This window comes from Prionailurus bengalensis, chromosome A2 (assembly GCF_016509475.1).
Source record: "Prionailurus bengalensis isolate Pbe53 chromosome A2, Fcat_Pben_1.1_paternal_pri, whole genome shotgun sequence".
In the NCBI taxonomy this organism is placed as follows: Eukaryota; Metazoa; Chordata; class Mammalia; order Carnivora; family Felidae; genus Prionailurus; species Prionailurus bengalensis.
In genome coordinates, this window is record NC_057348.1 from 123467222 (window position 1) to 123488924 (window position 21703).

The 21703-nt window shown below is 38.2% G+C and overlaps 1 protein-coding gene and 1 pseudogene across 7 annotated transcripts in view; one reads left to right on the forward strand and one right to left on the reverse strand.

Annotated features, from left to right (window-relative positions):
* Nucleotides 1-1152: 1152 nt before the first annotated feature.
* The window catches only part of BBS9 (Bardet-Biedl syndrome 9), a 448656-nt gene continuing 428105 nt past the window's right edge, over nt 1153-21703 (forward strand). For 3 of the 7 annotated variants that reach the window (XM_043589228.1, XM_043589230.1, XM_043589234.1), the window contains exons 1-2: nt 1222-1945; nt 18873-18993. In XM_043589228.1, the coding sequence (XP_043445163.1) occupies nt 18882-18993 (112 nt within the window). In that variant the 5' untranslated portion in view covers nt 1222-1945; nt 18873-18881. Of the gene's footprint in view, nt 1946-18872; nt 18994-21703 lie in introns of all 7 variants that reach the window. The other 4 variants (XM_043589227.1, XM_043589231.1, XM_043589232.1 and 1 more) reach the window with 3 other exon arrangements.
* Nucleotides 8457-9425, reverse strand: LOC122488293 (annotated as a pseudogene).

A 21703-nucleotide genomic window follows, 5' to 3' on the forward strand; every position in this document is an offset into this window, starting at 1 on the left:
GAAAACTTTTATTCTAATTATAAAGTTAATGCATGCCATTGAATGAGTAATGGAAAACAATGAACATACAAAGGAAAAATCAAATCTCTCCTAAGCCCATTGTGTGGCCACAGTAAAGGTTTTTGTGAAAATTCCAACATTTTTCTTATGTTTTTCTTTTCAAAAATAATATCAAATTGCATACATCTTTTACACTTTTTCTCACATTATGAACACTCAAGCCAAACGTTCAATAATTTGAATTTTAATAGTGGAATAGAATTTCATCATAATTTGCCTAAGCTCCTATTATTGTCAATCCAAGTAATTTCCATTTTTATTAAAAAAAATTTTTTTGAAGTAAGCTCCACGCCCAACATGGGGCTTGAACTCACTCATGATCAAGAATTAGACGCTCTACCAACTGAGAGTCAGGTGCCCCCCCTCCCCGTTTCTTTTTTTTATAACAAATGTTGTGATGGTTTAATAATATCAAAATATTAAAAATTAATGATCTTGATGATTTTCATGAAATTCTTTTAAGAACTGTAATAACTTAGAATTATATTTTCTAGTCAGAATGTGAAAAACAGGTATGGTGAAAAACAGGAAAAAATCCAGTGGAAAAAACAGTAAGTTTCAAGGTTGGTGACTTTTAGGGTATTACACCTATAGTGATTTTGAAAGCACAGATACAAGTTTGAGAAATTGGCATAATTCTTATGTTCAATTGTAAAGTTGAACATATATATACCTATATTCCAGGTAATCCACTGCAGGGAATAGGCTACAGAGAATAGCTCGTGTGATCAGGGAATAGGTACAAATAACCTCATAGTAGCACTGTTTCTACTAGGAAAAAACAAACACCTGAAAATTGTTTAAAGGCTCCACCACTTTGACGATTTTGATCTTTAGCCCCGTCTTCCTCTTCAGGGCGAATTTATGTACTGGGCCAGCACCACCTCAGCCATCAGGGCTCACATAATGGCGCTCCCTTCTGCGGCCACCTTGGCCACCGCTGCTAAATTCAAGGTTTGGGCCTCTTGCGCCTCAGGGCGGGAAAACTACCGGATCCCAGAGGCTCGGAAGCGCGTGCCCGCGTAGAAGCCCTGACACTCCGCCCCTTCTGCCGGAGCTTCGCCCCCTAGGAAAGCCCCACCCCCGAGTGCTGACACGCGGGACGGGAAGGCGTGGAGGGGGTGTGGCCTGCGTCCGCAGCAGAGTCGAAGGCGGGTCTTCCTCAGAGCCTAAGTCTGAGGAACAGTCAAAAGACGCAAAAAGGAATGGTATTAATTATCCCTCTGCTAATGAGGACCAGGGAGTGGTTCACTCCAGCCCCGTCCGGTGGAAATCTGATTCCAACCACTACCCACGCAGAACAAGTCTTTCGCCTTCCACCTCCTCAGCCACTCTGGACTACAGCCCCCAGAAGGCATCGGAGCTGAACCATCCGACTTGCGCAGCGGCGTTCGTTGTAAAGTGCTATGACAACAGGGCGAAGATGGCTTGGAGTTAGGCAGGCGTGGGGAGGTGTCCCTTCCGCCGTTGGTGTCCTTTATCTTCTACATCCCGCTGACTGCCTCCCTCACCATTTCCTCCTCTTTGTGAGAAGCGGGACTTGCCGTTGTTCTGGCCTGCCTGGACTCTTCCAAGAGATTGATGCCGTTTTCCCCGCTTGTCTCTGGGCTTGACACAGAAAGGATGCAGGTTTACTCCTCGTGGGTGTCACTCCAACTCTGTGGAGGTGGTGGTGCTGCCTGGTGAGGCTCTTTCTCTCTGCCTGGGACGTGGAACAGGTTGGAGCGGGGAAACGACAGGGAATAGTGAAGCGAGGGGTTGCTTTTCTCTGCACCCTCCATTGGTCTCGTCGTTCCAGCCCTGGGACCCTGGCGGGCATTCTTAAAGGGAGATCTGCGGAGAGTTGCCGGAACGGTGGAGCAGGACCCACCTGATTCGGCATCAGGTAAGAGTGTGTCTGGAATTAAACACTGGGAGAGTGAATGCCCTTTCTGTGTTTCGTTTTGGGGGCAAGATTGATCCCTGATGCCATGTAATGGTTTGAGGGGATATTGGATGACAGGTTTCTCCAGAAGGATGTTTGCGTTAAAAATAAGACAAAGCGCAAGTACGACACAATGTGTGTGAGATTTACGGACATTTAAGAGAAAGGGTGATAAGAAATTTTAAAGATTCCAGTCAGGAATGTCACGTGGTGCGCAAGCCGCCTCCTCCCCTGGCACTTCAACAGGTCTTGGGAGCAAATGGTCAAAGCAGTTCTCAGCCTATGACTGAAGTAGGATACATGCACTAATACCCTTTAATTCTTCTTGCAATAGGATTATTCCTTCTCCTTCTCTGTGTATTGCAGACCACAGCAGTTTAGATGACCTGAGCTGATTTTATCAGCATCTCCTTTCTCCAATCCAGTCCTGCAACTGACTTGAATTTCCTGGAGAGATTCATAGTTTTTCCTTTTTTCTTTTTTCCATCTCACTTATACTTTGAACATGAAACCATATCACACACACACACGACTTGAAGATGCTAGGGGAAAACTATGGGGCTTCACTAAAATCTGCCAGCATTTAGAGTGGGATAGATTTTCTTACTTGTTAGAAATATGTAAATAGAATAATTGCTGAGATTTGTGTGTGTGTGTGTGTGTGTGTGTGTGAATATTTAAAAGAATTAAAAAAAGCTTTTCATTTTGCAAATAATTTATAAGTTATTTATTAGAGTTTAAGGGATTTTTCATTTTGTGTAGCTGTGTGTAATTACTCTTAAGTTGCAACTACACACTTATGTTTGTGGTACAATTTCTTGATGGAAACATTCACTGAGGGGGAAAAATCCAGTATCAATAGTATATAGTATTATTTATTGATTTTTAATGTTTATTTTTGAGAGAGAGAGACAGAGCGTGAGCAGGGGAGGGGCAGAGAGAGGAGGAGACACAGAATCTGAAGCAGGCTCCAGGCTCTGAGCTGTCAGCACAGAGCCCGACGCAGGGCTCAAACCCACAAACTGTGAGATCATGACCTGAGCCAAAGTTGGACTTTTAACCGACTGAGCCACCCAGGAGCCCCTATATAGTATTTTTAAATCTTTTAAACCTTTTGATGTATGTATCAAATCTCATCCCTCAGAATAAAGACTTTCAAATATTTTTCAAAAATTATTGAAACACGTGGAGTTACTATAAAACATCTCTGCCAACTAACATTTCAGTGAAAGGTTACTGTCAGTTTTTTGAATATCCCATTTAAATATTCAGTCCAGAGGTTCAGACTGGCATTTGTAACTTTGTCTTGCTCAGGATACATTCCACCACCACCACTACTTCTATTACTACTACTAGGTTACTAGTGACATTTATCTGACGTTTATTGAGTACATCCTATGGGTTGGGCATTGGGTAAGCAATTACATGTGTTAGGTCATTTTATCTTTCCGTTCCGCAGAACAGTTGGGAGACTAGAAGGTGAGGGACTTGTCCAAGGTCACTCTGCTAAAGTGTGAAATGAAAAAGGGAACCCAAATCTGTCTAACTCCCTTTCCTGTGTTTTGTCTTCTGTGCCTTTTATTGAAAATTCCAACACTGATCTCTTATATTATCTTCAAAAGCAGCATTCTTCTAATTCTACATACACTTGTCATCTTTCTTGCACTGAATGCCCTGATTCCTACTTTCCAAAATTTGAGGCAGCACTAGCATGACCTGGAGAAAGCAAAACTCCAAATACGAACAACAATAGTGTCAGTGTGCCTTCTAATTCCAGGATCTGCCTTCTTTCCACAGGATACTTGGGGTTATTGTTGCAGTGATTGTTCTAGTCATCCTTATTGTAGGACTAGGCCAATCGGGTGTGAAAACATCCATATCTTAAAGAAAAACTAAATCTGAGTAAATTTGGTGTGGAAGATAACATATAAGCAAGTATTAAAAATTAAAAAAAGTGTCAAGTGATAAATATGGAAAAGCATTTCTGGAGTTGAGGGGATAGATTATTTTCTACTTATTATTCTAATAAGGCATAAGAAATCAATCTTTTGTGGCTCTTTATAGGTATGGACCTTTTAAAACCTTCGAATTATTGTTTTCTAGTCATCCTTTAAAAATTTAATTACGTGTATAAAATACTTTCCTGCAGTTTGAACTTGCAATGATTAGAGTTAATATTAACAGTATAGCTTTTTGGTCTTTGTGGAATAGTTGCACTTGTTTAGGGTTCTGGAGTAGACAGAATGGTTTTGGATGCTACTTGTTACTACTTACTAGTTGTGACCACTTGGGCAGGTTTCTTAATCTCTCCGTACCTGAGTAACAGTACCTACCTTCTGTTTTGAAGATTAAAATAGAATACTTGCAAAGCACTTAGAACACTGCCTGGGACTTAGTAAATGATTAGTAAATGTTACCTATTTGGGAGAAGAGATAATAGCCATTGAAAATCTTATCTTTGGTTTTTGTTTTTCATTTACTTAAAAACAAAACCACTGAGGAGCTGGAAATCAACATTGAATGAAGAGTGGATAAAATGCAAATTCTTGTTTCCTATTTTTATTCAAGACAGTTAACTAAACCAAATAAGAAAATCAGTTTATATATATTTAATTTTTTGTCATTCAGCATACTTTTTGTTTTTGTAGTAGAAAAACCCGGTTTCACAGCTGAAAAATGTCCCATGTTTCTTAGTTTCCTTCTTCCTAACCTGCCGGTAACTGACCTTCCCTGCCTACTACTTGCCTTAATATCTTAAAGTCAAGGCCTGTATCTCTTTGAATTTGGAAAATGAATCAGAATTTTATTTATTTATTTATTTGTTTAGTAGGCTGCATCAGGCAGGTGCCCCTAGAATTTCATTTATGTCTTAATTTCTGGTTAAATTTTTTTTTTTAAGTTTATTTATTTTGAGAGAGTGCGAGTGTGAGCAGGGTTTGGAGAGATAGAGAATTCCAGGCAGGCTCTGCACTGACAGTGCAAAACTTGAGCTCAAACCCATGAACTGTGAGATCATGACCTGAACCCAAATCAGGAGTTGGATGCTTAACCAAGTGAGACCCAGGCACCCTTGTAGTTAATTTTTCTTTCTCTTAATGGGGTGGGATGTCCATCTAGGAGAAAGGGTAGGGTTTATATTGCTAACCTTCTGAATTTAACTTGCTATCCTTTTGTTCTGCTGGAGTGGTAAATGGGGCCAGAATATGGGAATATCCTACTTTAAGAAAAGTGAAAGTTTATTATTTTTTATTATGGGATATTTTACACATAAGCAAAACCACTCCTCATATGTCTATCACCATTTATTCTTTAAAAAAAAATAATAGCTTTATTGGAATATAATTTATAGGGCCGGGTGGAGAAAGGGGCGGCGGCGGTGGACCGCAGGCAGGAGCCCAAAGGGGACCATGAGAGGAGAGCCCCTTTCTGCCTGGGTAATTTACCAGATTAAATATGGTTGATGATGGTTCTGAACAAATACAGCTTTTATTTGAGGTATGCCATTTTGAAGACTGAGACCATGGAGTTTTATCCTTGAGGATAAAGGAAATATTTGCAAAAGTCTATTTTATATAGCAAAAATGTGAATCCTGAGACTGAATTCTCTAAAGGGCCTATACAACGTAATAGATGTTGGTGGAACCATTTACACCCAGTCAGCTTGAAGAGTCTCAAATGGACCCTACCACTGAGAAAACAAGATGGCAGTCCACTATGGGGAATTGAGGAAAATGGATTAATACAAGAGTGCTGTGATAATATACAACCAAGACAGCGTTCTTTTAACATGGATTTCATGAAATGAATGAAGACATAGGTTTCTTACCCAGCACAAATGGACTTTCTAAAGACTTTTTGTATCATTAAAATAAGTACATTTTTGACATTTGGAGAAGAAAGATGGCACATTAACACAGATGATAGTTTGTATGCCTGGAACTTTTGGCAGTTTGATTTGTATGAGTATGACCTTGTGAAATGTTAACTTTAATAAAATTTCTAACACTTAAAAAAAAAGAAATATAATTTATAGAACATACAATTCACCAATATAATTTGTACAACTCAATGTTATTTTTGTATATTTTACTTTGTATATTCACAGATATGTGCAACTGTCACTTGCGCTGTAGCCAATTTTAGAATACTTTCATCACCTCAAAAAGAAAACTTGGCACTCTAGCTGCAACTCTCTTGTCCTTTATTTCCCACTGGAATTTATTTTCTTCCTGTATGGATTTGACTATTCTGTACATTTTGTCTATCTATTTATTTATTTGTTTGTTTGCTTATTTATTTATTTTTAGTTGAAGTAGTATTAACATGCAGTACTTAGTTTCAGGTGTTTTCTATATATTTTACATAAATGGAATCACAAAAAAAAAGGTCTTTAGTGACTGGCTTCTTTCTCTTGCATAATTTTTCAGGTTGTAGCATATATCAGTACTTCTTTTTTATTGCTGAAGAGTATTCTATTTAATGGACATGCCAACTTTGTGTTCATATATTCATTAGTGGATAGACCTTTGGATCATTTCTACCTTTTGGATATTATGAATGATGCTACTATAAACATGCATGTATAAATTTTCATGTGGACATATGCTTTCATTTCTCTTGGACTGGAATTGCTGGATCATATGATTACTCTATGTTTAAGTGTTTGAGGAGCTGCCAGATCACTTTCCAAAGTGGTTGTACCATTATATTCCCAACAGCATTGTATGAGGACTTTGATTTCTCAACATCGTTGCCCAAACTTGTTTCTGTCTGACTTTTTGATTCTAGTCATCATAGTGGGAACAAAGTGGTATTTCACTGTAGTTTTGATACGCATTTCCCTGGTGGCTAATGATACTGAGCATCTTTTCTTGTGTCTGTTGGCCATTTGTATATCTGACTTGGAGAAATATATATTCATATCCTTTGCCCATTTTTAAATTGGGTTTCTGTCTTTTTATTATTGAGTCATAAAGAGTTCTTTGTATGTAGATAGGTATCTTTTATCAGAGATATGATTTGTATTTTCTCTTGTTCTATGGGTCATCTTTTCATTTTCCTATTTGTGTTCTTTGAAGTAAAAAGTTTCAACTCTTGGTGAAATCCCTTTATTTTTTCTTTTGTTACTTATGCTTTTGGTGTCAAACTTAAGAATGTTTCACAATATCTGATATCATGAAGATTTACTTTTAAGTTTTCTTCTAAGAAGTCTTCTAGGAGTTTCTAAGAATTTTATAGCTTTAGCTGTGTATTAACATACATAAAGGTCTTTGATCCATTTTGAATAAAATTTTTCATATGGTTTTAGGTAAGAGTCCAACTTCATTCTTTCACATGTGGCTATCCAATAATAATCATTTGTTGCAATTTCTCATTGAATGGTCTTAGCATCCTTGTTGAAAATCAATTTACCATAGATGTGTAAGTTTATTTTTGGACTCTCCATTCTTTTCCATTTATCTATATGTCCATCCTTATGCCAGTACTTACTGTCCTAATTACTATTGCTTTATAGTTAGGTTTTGAAATGGGGAAATCCTTCAACTTTGTTCTTCTTTTTGAAGATTATTTTGGCTATTCTGAATTGCTGGCAATTCTATATGAATTTCAGAATAAGCTTGTCAGTTTGTACGAAGAAGTCCTATGGGGATCTGATAAGGATTGCAATGAATCTGTAGATCAGTTTGGGAAGTATTGCCATCTTAATAATGTTATGTTTTCAGATCCATGAACACGGGATATTTTCCTGTTTATTTAGATCTCCTTTAGTTCTTTCAACTATATTTTATAATTTTCAAGGTATATGTTTTACACTTCCTTTGTTAAATTTATTCCTAGGTATTTTATTCTTTTGGATGCTATTGTAAATGCAGTTGATTTTTGTATATTAATATTATTGTGTCTTTCAACTTTACTTAACTTGTTTATTAGCTCTCATAGTTTTTTACTGAATTTCTTAGGATTTTCTATCTACCAGATCATGTCATCTGTGAGTAAAGATAGCTTTACTACTTCCTTTCCAATCTTGGAGCCTTTTAGTTCTTTTTCTTACCTAATTGCCTGACCTAAAACCTCTGGTACAATGTTGTTGTTTTTTGTTTTTGTTTATTTCTCTTACAAGTTTAGTAGTAGCTGGATTTGAAGGGAGATGGGGACAATAAGATGAATTGATGAAAGCTCATCAATATGTCAAGGTTGGGGGCTGAAGGGGACACCAGAACAGGTTTCTGTTACTCTTTTTTAAAAAAAATGTTTATTTATTTATTTATATTTTATTTTTGAGAGAGAGAGCGAGTTAGCAAGCAAGCATGAGCAATGAAGGGGGAGAGAGAGGGTGACATAGGATCTGATGCAGGCTCTAGGTTCTGAGCTGTCGGCACAGAGCCTGACATGGGGCTTGAACTCATGGATCATGACCTGAGCCGAAGTCGGATGCTTAATGGCTGAGCCACCCAGGCACCTCTGTTACTCTTTATTTTAGTAATAGTTGTGTGAAGGGGCTCAAGTTGCTGCCAGAGGCAGCAGCGGCCTCTTTAGTGGCTTTTCTCTCTGCCAGCATCTGCTTCTTCTGTTTTGCCAGGTACTTCCTGGTAGAATAATGGGCCCTAAATCGTGATTGTGGTCCTGGTAGGCCTTGGCCACCTGGGTGAACCACTCCAGCTCCTTGACACAGTTCTGCCTGTACTTCTTGCCTTCCCTCTGCTGACAGGCCTTCAGCCTTTCCTGGATAATGTTGACAATTTCTTGGTCAACTTTAGTGTCTCTTCTCCATTGCATTTCTGCTTCAAACATGCACAAGACATTCTTTTCCTGGCACTCAGTAATGTCTGGCACATGGCTGAACTCCTGGTGGTAGTAGTAATACCTGTTCTTTACATGCTGCTGTCTCTTAGGTCATGGGCCGGTCCACGAGGAGGTCTAAGGCCTTCGTCAAATATGTTATGGGGTTGGGCATTGAGAGCTACGGCGAGGGCAAGAGTGTGTGGCATGATGTCTCCGGGTACACGTCCTTGTCCCAACTGTCCAGCATGGCATGGCGGTGGTGTGTGGGGGCCTCTGATCTCTGACACTCGAGCCTCGCCTCTACCTGGGTCCCACACCTAGGTTGGCACAGCGTAGCAGCCCCTCCAGTACAACGTTGAATAAAAGTGGTGAATATGGACATCCTAGTCTTGTGTGTGGTCTTAGGGAGAAAGCATCTAGTTGTTCATCCTTAAGTATGATATACGCCATAGGTTTTGCAGTTTGAGGAAGTTCCCTTTTATTACTAGTGGTTTTTTTAGTAGAAGAGTGTTGGATTTTATTTTGTCAGATGCTTTTTTCTGAGTTGAGGCGATAATGTGGTTTTTAATTTTTGTTTTATTGATATGGTGTACTATTGTAATTCATTTTTGGATGTTAGACTCACCTTGCATTCTTGGAGTAAATCTCATCTGGTCATGGTGCATAGTTCTTTTATATATTGCTTGATTCATTTGCTAGTGTTTTGCTGAGAATCCATATTCATTAGAGATATTGGTCTGTAGTTTTCTTGTGTTTGCTTACTTTTGGTATTGATGTAACACCAGCCTTATAAGAATGAGTTGGGAAGTATTCCTTCCTCTTTTATTTTTTGGAGTAGTTTGTGAAGAATTGTTATTTGTGTTTGGTAGAATTCACCATCTGGGCCTAGTCTTTTCTTTGTGGGTAGTTTTTTGATTACTAATTCAATCTCTTTACTTGTTGTAGGTCTATTTAGATTTTCTATTTTGTTTTTAGTCAGCAACAGGTAGCTGGAAGCAAGATGAATAATGCTGATGTCCTGCTCCTCCAGGGAAGATAGTTCTCTGACAAGAAGCTGTGGGGAGAAGGGTGCCTTATTCTTGGCTGTACCAGTCTGGAGTGGAGTTTCTATCTTGTGAGCCAGGAGTGAGGAGAGAATGAGTGAATCTCATTTTTTAAAATACTATAGACTTTTAATTTTCTTACTGAGTTTTAGGAGGTTTTTAATGTTTCTTTATTTTAGGACAATATCCAGAGACTCTAAATGGTTGTTTTAAAAAATAATTTTCATCAATTTTCCTGGGGAGTGGGTCCATGGAGCTTCTCACATGTCATTCTAAAAGTGAAATCTTCTGAAACTTTAAATTGCATAGCATAATGGTTATGGGAGACATACTTATGTTATCAAAAGATTTGATCAGAGTTCCATTAGGTATCAAGGTACTCTATCTAGTGTTTGTAAAACTGTTAAAGAATAAGTTAAAAAGTTATTATATACATGCTTATTAGGAAACCAACTGCTATGTGCAAAGATAAATTTTTTGTATGTATGTTTTATTTGAGCCATACGATTAAACCTTTTGTAGATAAACAGGGATATTCAGCAATCTTAAATTATTCAGGCTTGCTGTGGAACTCATCTTTGAAGCCAAAGTGGAAAGGAGCTCCTTTTTAAAATCTACTGTTCTTCATGGGGCACTTGGGTGGCTCAGTCGGTTAAGCGTTCAACTTCAGTTCGGGTCATGATCTCACAATTCGTGACTTTGGGCCCCACGCCGGGCTCTGTGCTGACAGTTCAGAGCCTGGAGCCTGCTTTGGATTCCGTGTCTCCCTCTCTCTCTGCCCCTCCCCTGCTCACACTCTGTCTCTGTCTCTCTCTCTCAAAAATAAATAAACATTAAAAAAAATATAAAAAAAAATCTACTGTCTTTCAGCTTAAGTTGTTTTAAAATCCACCAATTTTTGCAAAAGGAAATTAATGGTATGCCAACTTAGCACAGTTTGTGGTTTCTTAATTTCTTGGGAATGGGCAGCATGCCTTTCTTTGCTTCTGTCTTTAAAATCAGAGAGAGAGAGAGAGAGAGGCATTTGGGAAGCACATACTGGCTACTGACATCAGCTCAAATTGTTGGTTTTCTTATTGTTTATTAACTTTATAGAGATGTAAGTCCTTACAGTTCAATACATTATTGTCCACAATGGTACGTGATAGTGCCTGGGACATGGAAGAACCAGTATGTAGGATTTTGATGTAATGGAATTTATGCAGTTCTGCTATGTATTACCTGATGTTTGCCCTGGTAGGAAAGTCATTTGGTCCGAAATAATTAAATAGCTCTGGTTCTGTGAGGAAGAGCCATTTGTTGGACCTGTGTTTAAAATCAGCACCCTCCGGCCCTCTTAAGAATTACAACAAAGCGGGGCGCCTGGGTGGCGCAGTCGGTTAAGCGTCCGACTTCAGCCAGGTCACGATCTCGCGGTCCGTGAGTTCGAGCCCCGCGTCGGGCTCTGGGCTGATGGCTCAGAGCCTGGAGCCTGTTTCCGATTCTGTGTCTCCCTCTCTCTCTGCCCCTCCCCCGTTCATGCTCTGTCTCTCTCTGTCCCAAAAATAAATAAACGTTGAAAAAAAAAATTAAAAAAAAAAAAAAGAATTACAACAAAGCAAAACAAAATAACCCCTCTACTGACTCATGCTTTTCATTTTTTTTCCTGATATTAAATTGCAGGCAGTGGCAGCCTGAAAAGACAAGGATCTAGAGACCAGGGAGAGGGCACACAGAAACAAGTTTCTGCCAGTAGCTGTGTGACTTAGAGGAATCCTACAACTAACCTTTCTGGGCCTCTCCTACAGAATGAGAGGACCAGCTGATTACTAAGTACCTTCTAGCTGTTCATGCCCTTTGGCTTGAAAAATAAGTCTTTTTTTCCCAAGCTTTGGAAAGGTAACTTGTAGCACAGGTACCAGGAAAAAAGGAAGTGGTAAAGTAGAGCCCTAATATAGGAAAACATTTACTTTGGCTATCAGGTATCAGGTCACCTGGTGCTTTTTATACTTTAAGGTGCATGTGAATCATCTGGGTATTTTGTCTGACATGAGGCTGAGATTTTGCATCACAAGTTCTTGGGTAATACTGATGCTGGTCCAGGGACTACACTTTGGGTAGCAAGGAGCTGAACAGTGTAGAAAAGGAGGGCTTTCAGCAGCTAGTGAAGTAAAGGGTGACTAAGGAGAAACTGAGAGCAGGAGAAACAGAGTTGCCTGTGTTGTTTTGTTAGTAAGAATAGATCTTAAATTCTATGCTAGAAGTCCTTGAAAAATAGTTTGATGTAGAACATTTCCATTTACAGACAACTCTCTATGTTGGAGAGTTAATTTTTCATATCGGAGGGTTTTTTTGTTTTTCATTTTTATTTTAGCAAGCTGAAAAAATTTGTTCATTAACTCAGGATTTTGAGGCCATTTTCACATAATAGCTATTTCAGTCATGTGTGTTTATTTATTTTTTTTTATTTTTATTTAAAAAAAATTTTTTTTTCAACGTTTATTTATTTTTGGGACAGAGAGAGACAGAGCATGAACGGGGGAGGGGCAGAGAGAGAGGGAGACACAGAATCGGAAACTGGCTCCAGGCTCCGAGCCATCAGCCCAGAGCCTGACGTGGGGCTCGAACTCCCGGACCGCGAGATCGTGACCTGGCTGAAGTCGGACACTTAACCGACTGCGCCACCCAGGCGCCCCAGTCATGTGTGTTTATATTCAAACAGTAGCTATGTCTTTTGTGGTCACTTATCTTAGCACTTTGATTTTTTAAAAATATCATTTAATAGCATTGATGGAAAAAACTCTTCTCTATGACCATCACTTAGGCATTTAATCTGTTCTATAGAAAACCCATGAGGTTTTCTCTTCTGCGTGCATGAGGTGAAAGTGACCCTTTTGGATGCTGAACATATAGATCTTCCCTTTCTATTTTCTCTCTGTAAGAGTCCTTTGAACTGGCTGATGCTGAATGTGTGCAAAGGATCTCACACTTGTTGGTTAGCCTATTGATTTCTGTTTTTGGCTGTGTCTCCAAATGGAGATTGTGCCTCTAAGTCTTTATTCTTTATGATATTATCAGCAGCATTTCATATAGCTGGCCATTCTCTTTTTCTAGATATACCTTTTTTCATTTCCTTACAGGTGGCTCACTCCTGGTTTTCCTTTGGTCTCATTTGATGCCCCTATTCAGTTTTCTGGCCATCTTGCCTTTTTTTTCCCCCTGGCCTCTGACCACAGAGCCCAGGTTTTCTACCTTGAAAGCTTGTGTCTAATTTCCTCTCAGCTCCCCCACACCCTCCTCCCATGCACCTTTTCCCTTTTCTGATTATTCTTTGTATTCTTTCGCTGTAATAAATCACAGCCATGATGACAACTATATGATAAATGCTGTGAACCCTCCAAGTGAGTCTTTGAGTGGTACTGAATTTGGGTAACACTCTTCTCTGGGCTGCAAGAGAATGATGTATCTTTATACTGGTAGTCTAATGATATGGTATATTACAACTTTCCATATATTTCTGAATATATAATGAGAATATATGGCACTTATTAAGTACTGTTACTTCCCTCTCAAATAAAAAAATCTAATAAAAGTATAATAAAGTGTTTATTACATTTTTTGTATGCTTGCTGCCAGATTTGAAGTTTAGTCATCTGGCAATTTGTATGGTTATATAATGCTATTAGTAATAACAAGTGATGCAGATGTTTTTCAGAAACTCTCCCACATATGTTAAAACTCATTTTAAGTTTATTTACCTATTATGTATTTTTCCCTTCATGTCCATCAACACCTTGCCTTTATCTGATTTCTTTTTTAGTGTAAATAGAGGCCTTGAGTGAAGCTTGCCTTTCCTTTTCTTTTCTTTTCTTTTCTTTTCTTTTCTTTCTTTCTTTCTTTCTTTCTTTCTTTCTTTCTTTCTTTCTTTCTTTCTTTCTTTCTTGTTGTTTGTTTCCTTAAACTGGTCATTGAAATAATCTTATACTCACATAGAAGTTGCAAAAGTAGTGATTTCCTAATAATAACAGAACAATTATCAAACTACTAAATTGACATTTATACAATGCTATGACTAAACTATAAGTCTTATTTAGATTCACTAGGTTTTACATTACATACACTTTTCTTTTTGGAATATGGCTCAAAGAAATTAAAATTTATCCCATGAAACCACCACCAAAATCAGGGTACAGAACTTTTCTGTCATCTCAAAGAAATCCCCTTCTACTAGTCTGTTAAAGTCACGCCCTCCCTTAACCCTGGCAACTGCTGATCTATTTTCCATCAGTTTAATTTTGTCATTTTGAAAATGTTATAGAAATGGAATTTTTTATTTTATTTTATTTTATTTTATTTTTGGGACAGAGAGAGACAGAGCATGAACGGGGGAGGGGCAGAGAGAGAGGGAGACACAGAATCGGAAACAGGCTCCAGGCTCTGAGCCATCAGCCCAGAGCCTGATGTGGGGCTCGAACTCAGGGACCGCGAGATCGTGACCTGACTGAAGTGGACGCTTAACCGACTGCGCCACCCAGGCGCCCCAAAATGGAATTATTTAATATGTGATCTTTTGGGATTGGATGTTTTTAAGACTTTTTATTTGTTTTATTTTTTTATTTTAGAGAGATAGAGTGTGAGCACAAACAGGGGGAGAGGCAGAGAGAGAGGGAGAGAGAGAATCTTAAGCAGGCTCCATGCCCAGTGAGAAGCCCTCTGCCAGGCTTAATCTTGAGACCCTGAGATCATGACCTGAGCCGAAATCAGGATTCAGACACTTAACTGCCTGAGCCACCCAGGCACCCCTGGGATTGGGTGTTTTTTTTTCACTCAGCATAATGCTCTTGAGATCCATCCAAGTTGTTGTTACTTCATTTAAAAAAATTGCTGAGTTTTATTCCATGGTAAGGCTGTACCATAGTTTGTTTATTCACACATTGAAGGACATTTGTTTCTTTTCTTCAATGTAGGTTTTAAAAAATATCATAAAAAGGGTAAAAACCATAGCAATGGCTAACGTTTATTGAGTGCTTATTTGTGCCAAGTGTTGTGCTAATAAAACCGTGTTCCTTTTTTCAAACTAAGTTTTTATTTTTTATTTTGAATTGTGAGAAAATATACATAACATAAAATTACCACCCTAACCACTTAAAAATATTTTTAAAGTTTATTTTTTTATTTATTTTTTGAGAGAGAGAGAGGAAGAGAGAAAGAATCCCAAGCAGGCTCTGCACTGCCAGCACAGAGCCTGACGTGGGGCTGGAACTCACGAATCGTGAGATCATAGTCTGAGCCAAAATCAGAAGTCAGGTGCTTAACCAGCTGAGCCACCCAGGCACCCTACTGTCTTAACTTTTTTATTTTTTATTTTTTTATTTTTATTAACATTTTTTAAAACTATTTTTTAAAAAGTTTATGTATTTTGGGAGAGAGAGTGAGAGAGTGTGTGAGCAGAGGAGGGGCAAAGAGAGAGGGAGAGAGAGAGAATCCAAGCAGGCTCTGTGCTGTTAGTGCAGAGCCTGATGTGGGGGTTGAACTCAAAAGCTGTGAGATCATGACCTGAGCCAAAACCAAGAGTCAGATGCTTAACTGACCGAGCCATCCAGGTGCCGCATCTTAACCATTTAAAAAAAAAAAAAATTTTTTTTTTTAACGTTTATTTATTTTTGAGACAGAGAGAGACAGAGCATGAATAGGGGAGGGGCAGAGAGAGAGGGAGACACAGAATCTGAAACAGGCTCCAGGCTCTGAGCTGTCAGCACAGAGCCTGACGCGGGGCTCGAACTCACAGACTGTGAGATCATGACCTGAGCCAAAGTCGGACGCTTAACCAACTGAGCCACCCAGGCGCCCCCATTTTCTTTTTTAAAAAAATATTTTTTTTGCATCTTAACCATTTTTAAATGTACAGTTCAGTAGTATTAAGTACATTCACATTTTTGTGCAACCAGTCTCCAAAACTCTTCACCTTTTAAAATGGAATCTCTATACCTATCAACTAAAGCTTCCCACTTCTCTCTCACCCCAACCCTGGCAGCCACCGTTCTACTCTCCATGAATTTGACTACTGTAGGTACCTCATATAAGTGGAAACATGCAGTATTTGTCTTTTTGACTGGTTTATTTCACTTAACATAATGTTCTTAAGGTTCATTCATGTTGCATGTGTCATAATTTCCCTCCTTTTTAAGACTGATAATACTCTATTTTATGTATATGGCACACTTTGTTTATCCACTCATCCACTGATGGACAACCCAACTTGGGTTGCCTCTACCTTTTAGATATTGTGAATAATGCTGCTATGAACATAAGAGTGCAAATGTCTCTTTGAACTCCTGTTTTCGTTTCCTTTGGATATATACCCAGAAGTAGAATGAGTGGATCATATGGTAATTTATATTTTTAATTTTTTGAGGAACCACCATACAGTTTCCATAGTGGTTGCACTATTTTAGATTTTCATCAACAATGCACAAGGGTTCCAGTTACTTCACATCCTTGCCAACACTTGTTATTTTCTGGGTTTTTTGTTTGTTTTTTGTTTTTTTTTGTAGTAGCTGTCCTAATGGGTGTGAGGTGGTATTTCATTATGTTTTTGATTTGCATTTCCCTAATGATTAGTGATGTTGAACATTGTTTCACATGCTTTTTGACCATGTAACTCTTCTTGGGTTAAATGTCTATTCAAGTCCTTTGCCCATTAAAACAATTTTTTTGTTGATATTCATGAGTTCTTTATGTATTATGTATATTAATCATAATTAGATATATAATTTGCAAATATTTTCTTCCTTTTTATAGGTTGCCTCTACTGCATTCTTATTTATTCCTCTTTATTTTATAGATGAGGAAGCTGAAGTATGGGGAGTTTTGGTAACTCTTAGTAACCTGTCCTTGGTTTCTTGGTTTGTATGGAACATATATCCAGATTCACACTGACCACCTCCAGAGTCTGTGCTTTTCACCACTGCATGATTCTCAGCTAATTTCTTGGCCAACTTAAGGAAAGCAAGTGGTCTTGCTTTCTATGATTAACCTATGTGGAAGGCATACTTTAAGAAGCAGATTGATTTACATTTTTTATTTTTTATTTTTTATTTTTAATTTATTTTTAATGTTTATTCTAGAGAGAGAGAGACAGAGTGTGAAGGGGAGGGACACAGAGAGAGAGGGAGACACAGAATCTGAAGCAGGCTCCAGGCTCCAAGCTGTCAGCACAGAACCTGATGCGGGGCTTGAACCCAAGAATTGTGAGATCATGACCTGAGCCGAGTCAGATGCTTACCTGACTGAGCCATCCAGGAGCCCCTGATTTACATTAAAAAAAAATTTTTTTTTAATGTTTATTTATTTTTGAGACAGAGAGAGGCAGAGTGCAAGTGGGGGAGGGGCAGAGAGAGAGGGAGACCCAGAATCTGAAACAGGCTCCAGGCTCTGAGCTGTCAGCACAGAGCCCAATGTGGGGCTCAAACCCACGAACGGTGAGATCATGACCTGAGCCGAAGTCGGACACTTAACCGACTGAGCCACCCAGGGACCCCTGATTTACATTTTTTAAATGTATAGTTGATCCTCATTATTTGCAGATTCCATATTTGTGAGTTTACCTGTTTGCTGAAATTTATTTGTGATACCAGAGTCAATACTTATGGTGCTTTTGGGTCATTCATGGTCATACACAGAGTGGCAAAAAAATTTAAGTCACTTGACACACATGTTCCTGGAAGATATCAATCACAGTGATTCTTTGCCTTCTTGTTTCAGCTCTTATACTATAAATAAGTGTCCTTTTTGTGGCCTACTTAGTGCCATGTTTTCCACATCTCTGTTGTTTGGATTTGTTTATTTATTTATATGCTCTGATTTTGGTTTAAAATCGTCCCCATATAAAATGCTTAAGTGCCGTGTAATGTTTCTAATTAGGTGCAAGAAGGCTGTGATATACCTTACAGAGAAAATACATGTATCAGATAAGCTTCCTTCAAATATATGAGTTATAGTGTTGCTGACTGTAGAGTTGAATGTTAATGAATCAACAGTATATTAAATAAAGTAGTTTTAAACAGAGAAACACAAAAAACAAAGTTATGTATTGATTGGTTGATGAAAAAGTTGTGACTAGAGGCTCACAGGAGCTTCTCTATTTCCCCTAGAGGCAATAGTTCAGTATTTACTAACTCATTGTTTGCTGTGACCTTATAGAATGGAATGTCTTTATAAATAAGGAAAATTGACTGTATTTCCTATTATTTAAATCAGGGTAGCATGAAGGAAAGGCTTATTTATGTTGGATAAACGAACTTTCATAGAATCTCAGGATATGTGATGTTTGTGTTATAATTTGGGGTCCAGTGGGCATTCACATTCACCCATGTCGGTAACTTTGTGGTAGATGTTGCTGGTATACCCTTATTCTAGATGAGAAATCAAAGCAGAGAGAAGTTTTATGGGTTGCCAGTGTCACAGATGGTTAGTGGTATAGTGGTATAAATGCACCTATACCTGGTTTTCCTGGTTCTTTTTTGGTATGAATTTTCTTCTTCCATTTTGCCTTTCTACAATTAGAATGGGGAAAGGGTGTGAATGCTTTTTGAGTCCTTGTAATATACTAGTTCCAGTGTTAGCCATTTGATACGTTTGACTTCATTTGCTTTTCTCAGCAACTCATTGTGGCATGAGATGATGCAGTCTTTTCAGTGACCAAACTGTAGGAAAATTAGGTATTTTGCTAAGGAATTATGTACTAACGAGTGCTATTAGAATTTGAATCTTGATCCTACAAAGAATATTTTTTTTGTTACTGTGTGTCATTGTCTACTACATGTCCCAGAAGAGAGAATTGGCCCAATATACACGTATAATTTTTCAGACTGACTATCCAATGGCATTGCAAAATATTTGATTATGTTTCCAGCCATTTGATTTGTGGTTTCACATATGTTTGCAAAATACAAAATTAAAGTTAAATTCAGAAATGTTTTAGCATTGTCCAAGTTTAGTTTGCTATGCCTTAAGAAATAATTAATTCATAATTCATGGTGTGAAGTAGATTTTTACTATAAATAAATGCTTTCTTTTTATAGTGAACGAAAATGTCTTTATTTAAAGCCCGGGATTGGTGGTCTACTGTTCTGGGAGAAAAAGAAGAATTTGATCAAGGCTGTTTGTGTTTGGCTGATGTTGACAATACTGGAAATGGACAAGGTAAGCAACTTATGGCCATGCATCTTGGAGCAAAGCTTTACAGAAATAAAATAAAAATGACTTCCTTTTTAAAAATGTACTTTATAGAATGTAAGTGAACTATAGAATTATGCCTTAATTTTTAAGGTAGTTTTCCTTATAAGTAATATTTAGGTAGCAGGCTAACAAGGCTAACAAAGATAGTTTTTACTTCTGTTTTGCTCTTTTTTTTTTTTTTTGATTTGTGTTGATTCTGTCATATTATTTGGAAGTAGAGCCACTAAAATATTTTAATTAATTAATTAATTAATTTTGAGAGAGAGAGAGAGAAAGGAGGCGGAGGGGCGAAAAGGGAGAGAGAGAATCTCTAGCAGGCTCCATGCTGTCAGCACAGAGCCAAACATGGGGCTCAATCCCATGAACTATGAGATGATGACCTGAGCCAGAATTAAGAGTCAGATACTTAACTGACTGAGCCACCCAGGTGTCCCAAAATATTTTTAATTTTGAAATTTTTTAGAAATTGTTTTCAAGGAAAATTATATTTTCTTTTTTTTTCTTGTTTATTTATTTTCGAGAGACAAGACAGAGCACAAGTGGGAGGGGCAGAGAGAGAGAGAGACAGAGAGAGACAGAGACATACATAATCGAAGCAGGCTCCAGGCTCCAGGCTCTGAGCTCTTAGTACAGAGCCTGACGCAGAGCTCAATCTCACAAACTGCAAGATCATGACCCAAGCTGAAGCTGGACGCCCAACCCACTGAGCCACTCAGGAGCCCCAGAAAATCCTATTTTCTAAAAGTTGAATCTGAAAGCCATTCATACCAGAATGGAAAAATTTTTCTAGTTCTATTGGATGGTAGAACAAATAATTAAATCATTACTTTCATTTTCATATTATGATACTGAAAACAACATTCTGTCTTATTCTTATATTGATTTGCTCCTCTTTGCATCTTCATATTTTTTGAAGCAGTCTTTAAAACATTTTAGTTCTATGTCATTGCTATTTGGAAATTGTATTATTATTATTATTTTTTAATTAATTTTTTTTTTTAGAGAGGGAGCGAGAGCATAAGCTGGGGAGAGGGGCAGAGGGAGATGGAGAGAATCTTAAGCAGACTCCATGCTGTATGGAACTTGACATGGGGCTCGATCCCATGATCATGGGATCATGGCCTGAGCTAAAATCAAGAGTCTGACGCTCAACCGGCTGAGCTACGCAGGTGCCCCTGTTTTAATGATTATAGTCATGAGCTTTTTCTTTTCTTTTTTCTAATCCAGATAGTCATTAGCTTTTTAAAAAACAAACTTATTATAATCATTCTTTTGTTCAGTGTTTATAAATATTGTCCCCTTACTTTTTTTGTTATTTTATTTCCCTTTCCTGTAACAAAAACAATAGAATCTTGGGGACAAGGTGAAAGGAGAAAAAAAATTTTTTTTTAATTTACATTTTAGTTAACATACAGTGCAATATTTGTTTCAGGAGTAGAATTCAGTGATTCATCACTTATATACAACACCCAGTGCTCATCCCACTATGTGCCCTCTTTAATACCCATCACCCATCTAGCCCATATCCCACCTATCTCCCTCCACTAATCCTCAGTTTGTTCTCTGTCGTTAAGAGTCTTTTGTGGTTTGTTTCCCTCTCTCCTCCTTTTTTTCCCCCTGAAAGAAGAAAATTATATTGACAAAGAAGAATGGGAGGTACTAAGCTGTACTGAGCACCCAAATTATTTCTAAGGAAAATCTGGGCCCTGCCCTTCCGCTGATAGGATATGGGAAAGTCTTCTACTCAGAGGGTGTTCTGAGAGTTTCCTCAAACATTATGAACCTTATCTCCTGCCTGTTTGTTAAAACTTATGATTCCCTTATTATTTGGCAGCATAGAATGCTGAGACTACAAAAATATATGCCATAGAGAACAATTTCAAACTCATTTATGCCCAAACTATCTGAAGCTCAACTTGGTTGGAAACTATTCTGATTGATTGTCTTAATAGGTTACTGTTCACTCATTTCTTTTCGAGCTCTTCACTGAGGTGCCACCAGTGGGTTACCAGCTACTAGTTTGCTTCTTCCCAATTTTTGGCCAGCTGTGAGCAGTTTCCTCTGTTTTCCCAAGGATACTATACAAAAATAATTTCCTGTGTGTGTCCCACATAGAAAAAAAATCCCCGATTATTATTTCTCAAAACTTGGACCACCAGCATCATCATATTCTGGGGGTGATTATTATATATAAAGATTTTCTATTTCACCTATATAAAATCCTATAAGGTCATGTTTCCTGGAGGGAGGTGGATTACAGGGGGGTGTAGGTATCTGTATTTTTGACAAGCTCCATTGTTGAATGGTGGTACACTACAGTTGAATAATTATTGTTGATCTTAGGGAGTGGAAGGTAGATGAGAGCAGTTTGGGACATGCTCTGTTTGAGAAAGGAATGTCTGGTAGGCAGAATAGAGGTAGTGATTTTGAAGTGAGCCGTATGCTGGTTGTATTTGAAACCCTGGAAATGCATGAAAATGCACAGGGAAAGAAGGTGGAATAAGGGGGCAGGAACCTTAGGACCATAACCTTTAGCATACAAGCATTAAAGGGGGAGGTTTGGGAAGGGTACATAGTAATAGATTCTGAGAAGGGCAGGCAGAGAGGAAGGAGAACCAATTGGGCTGGTACCTGGGAGGCAAGGTTTAATGACATGAAGACTGAAGTTTCCACG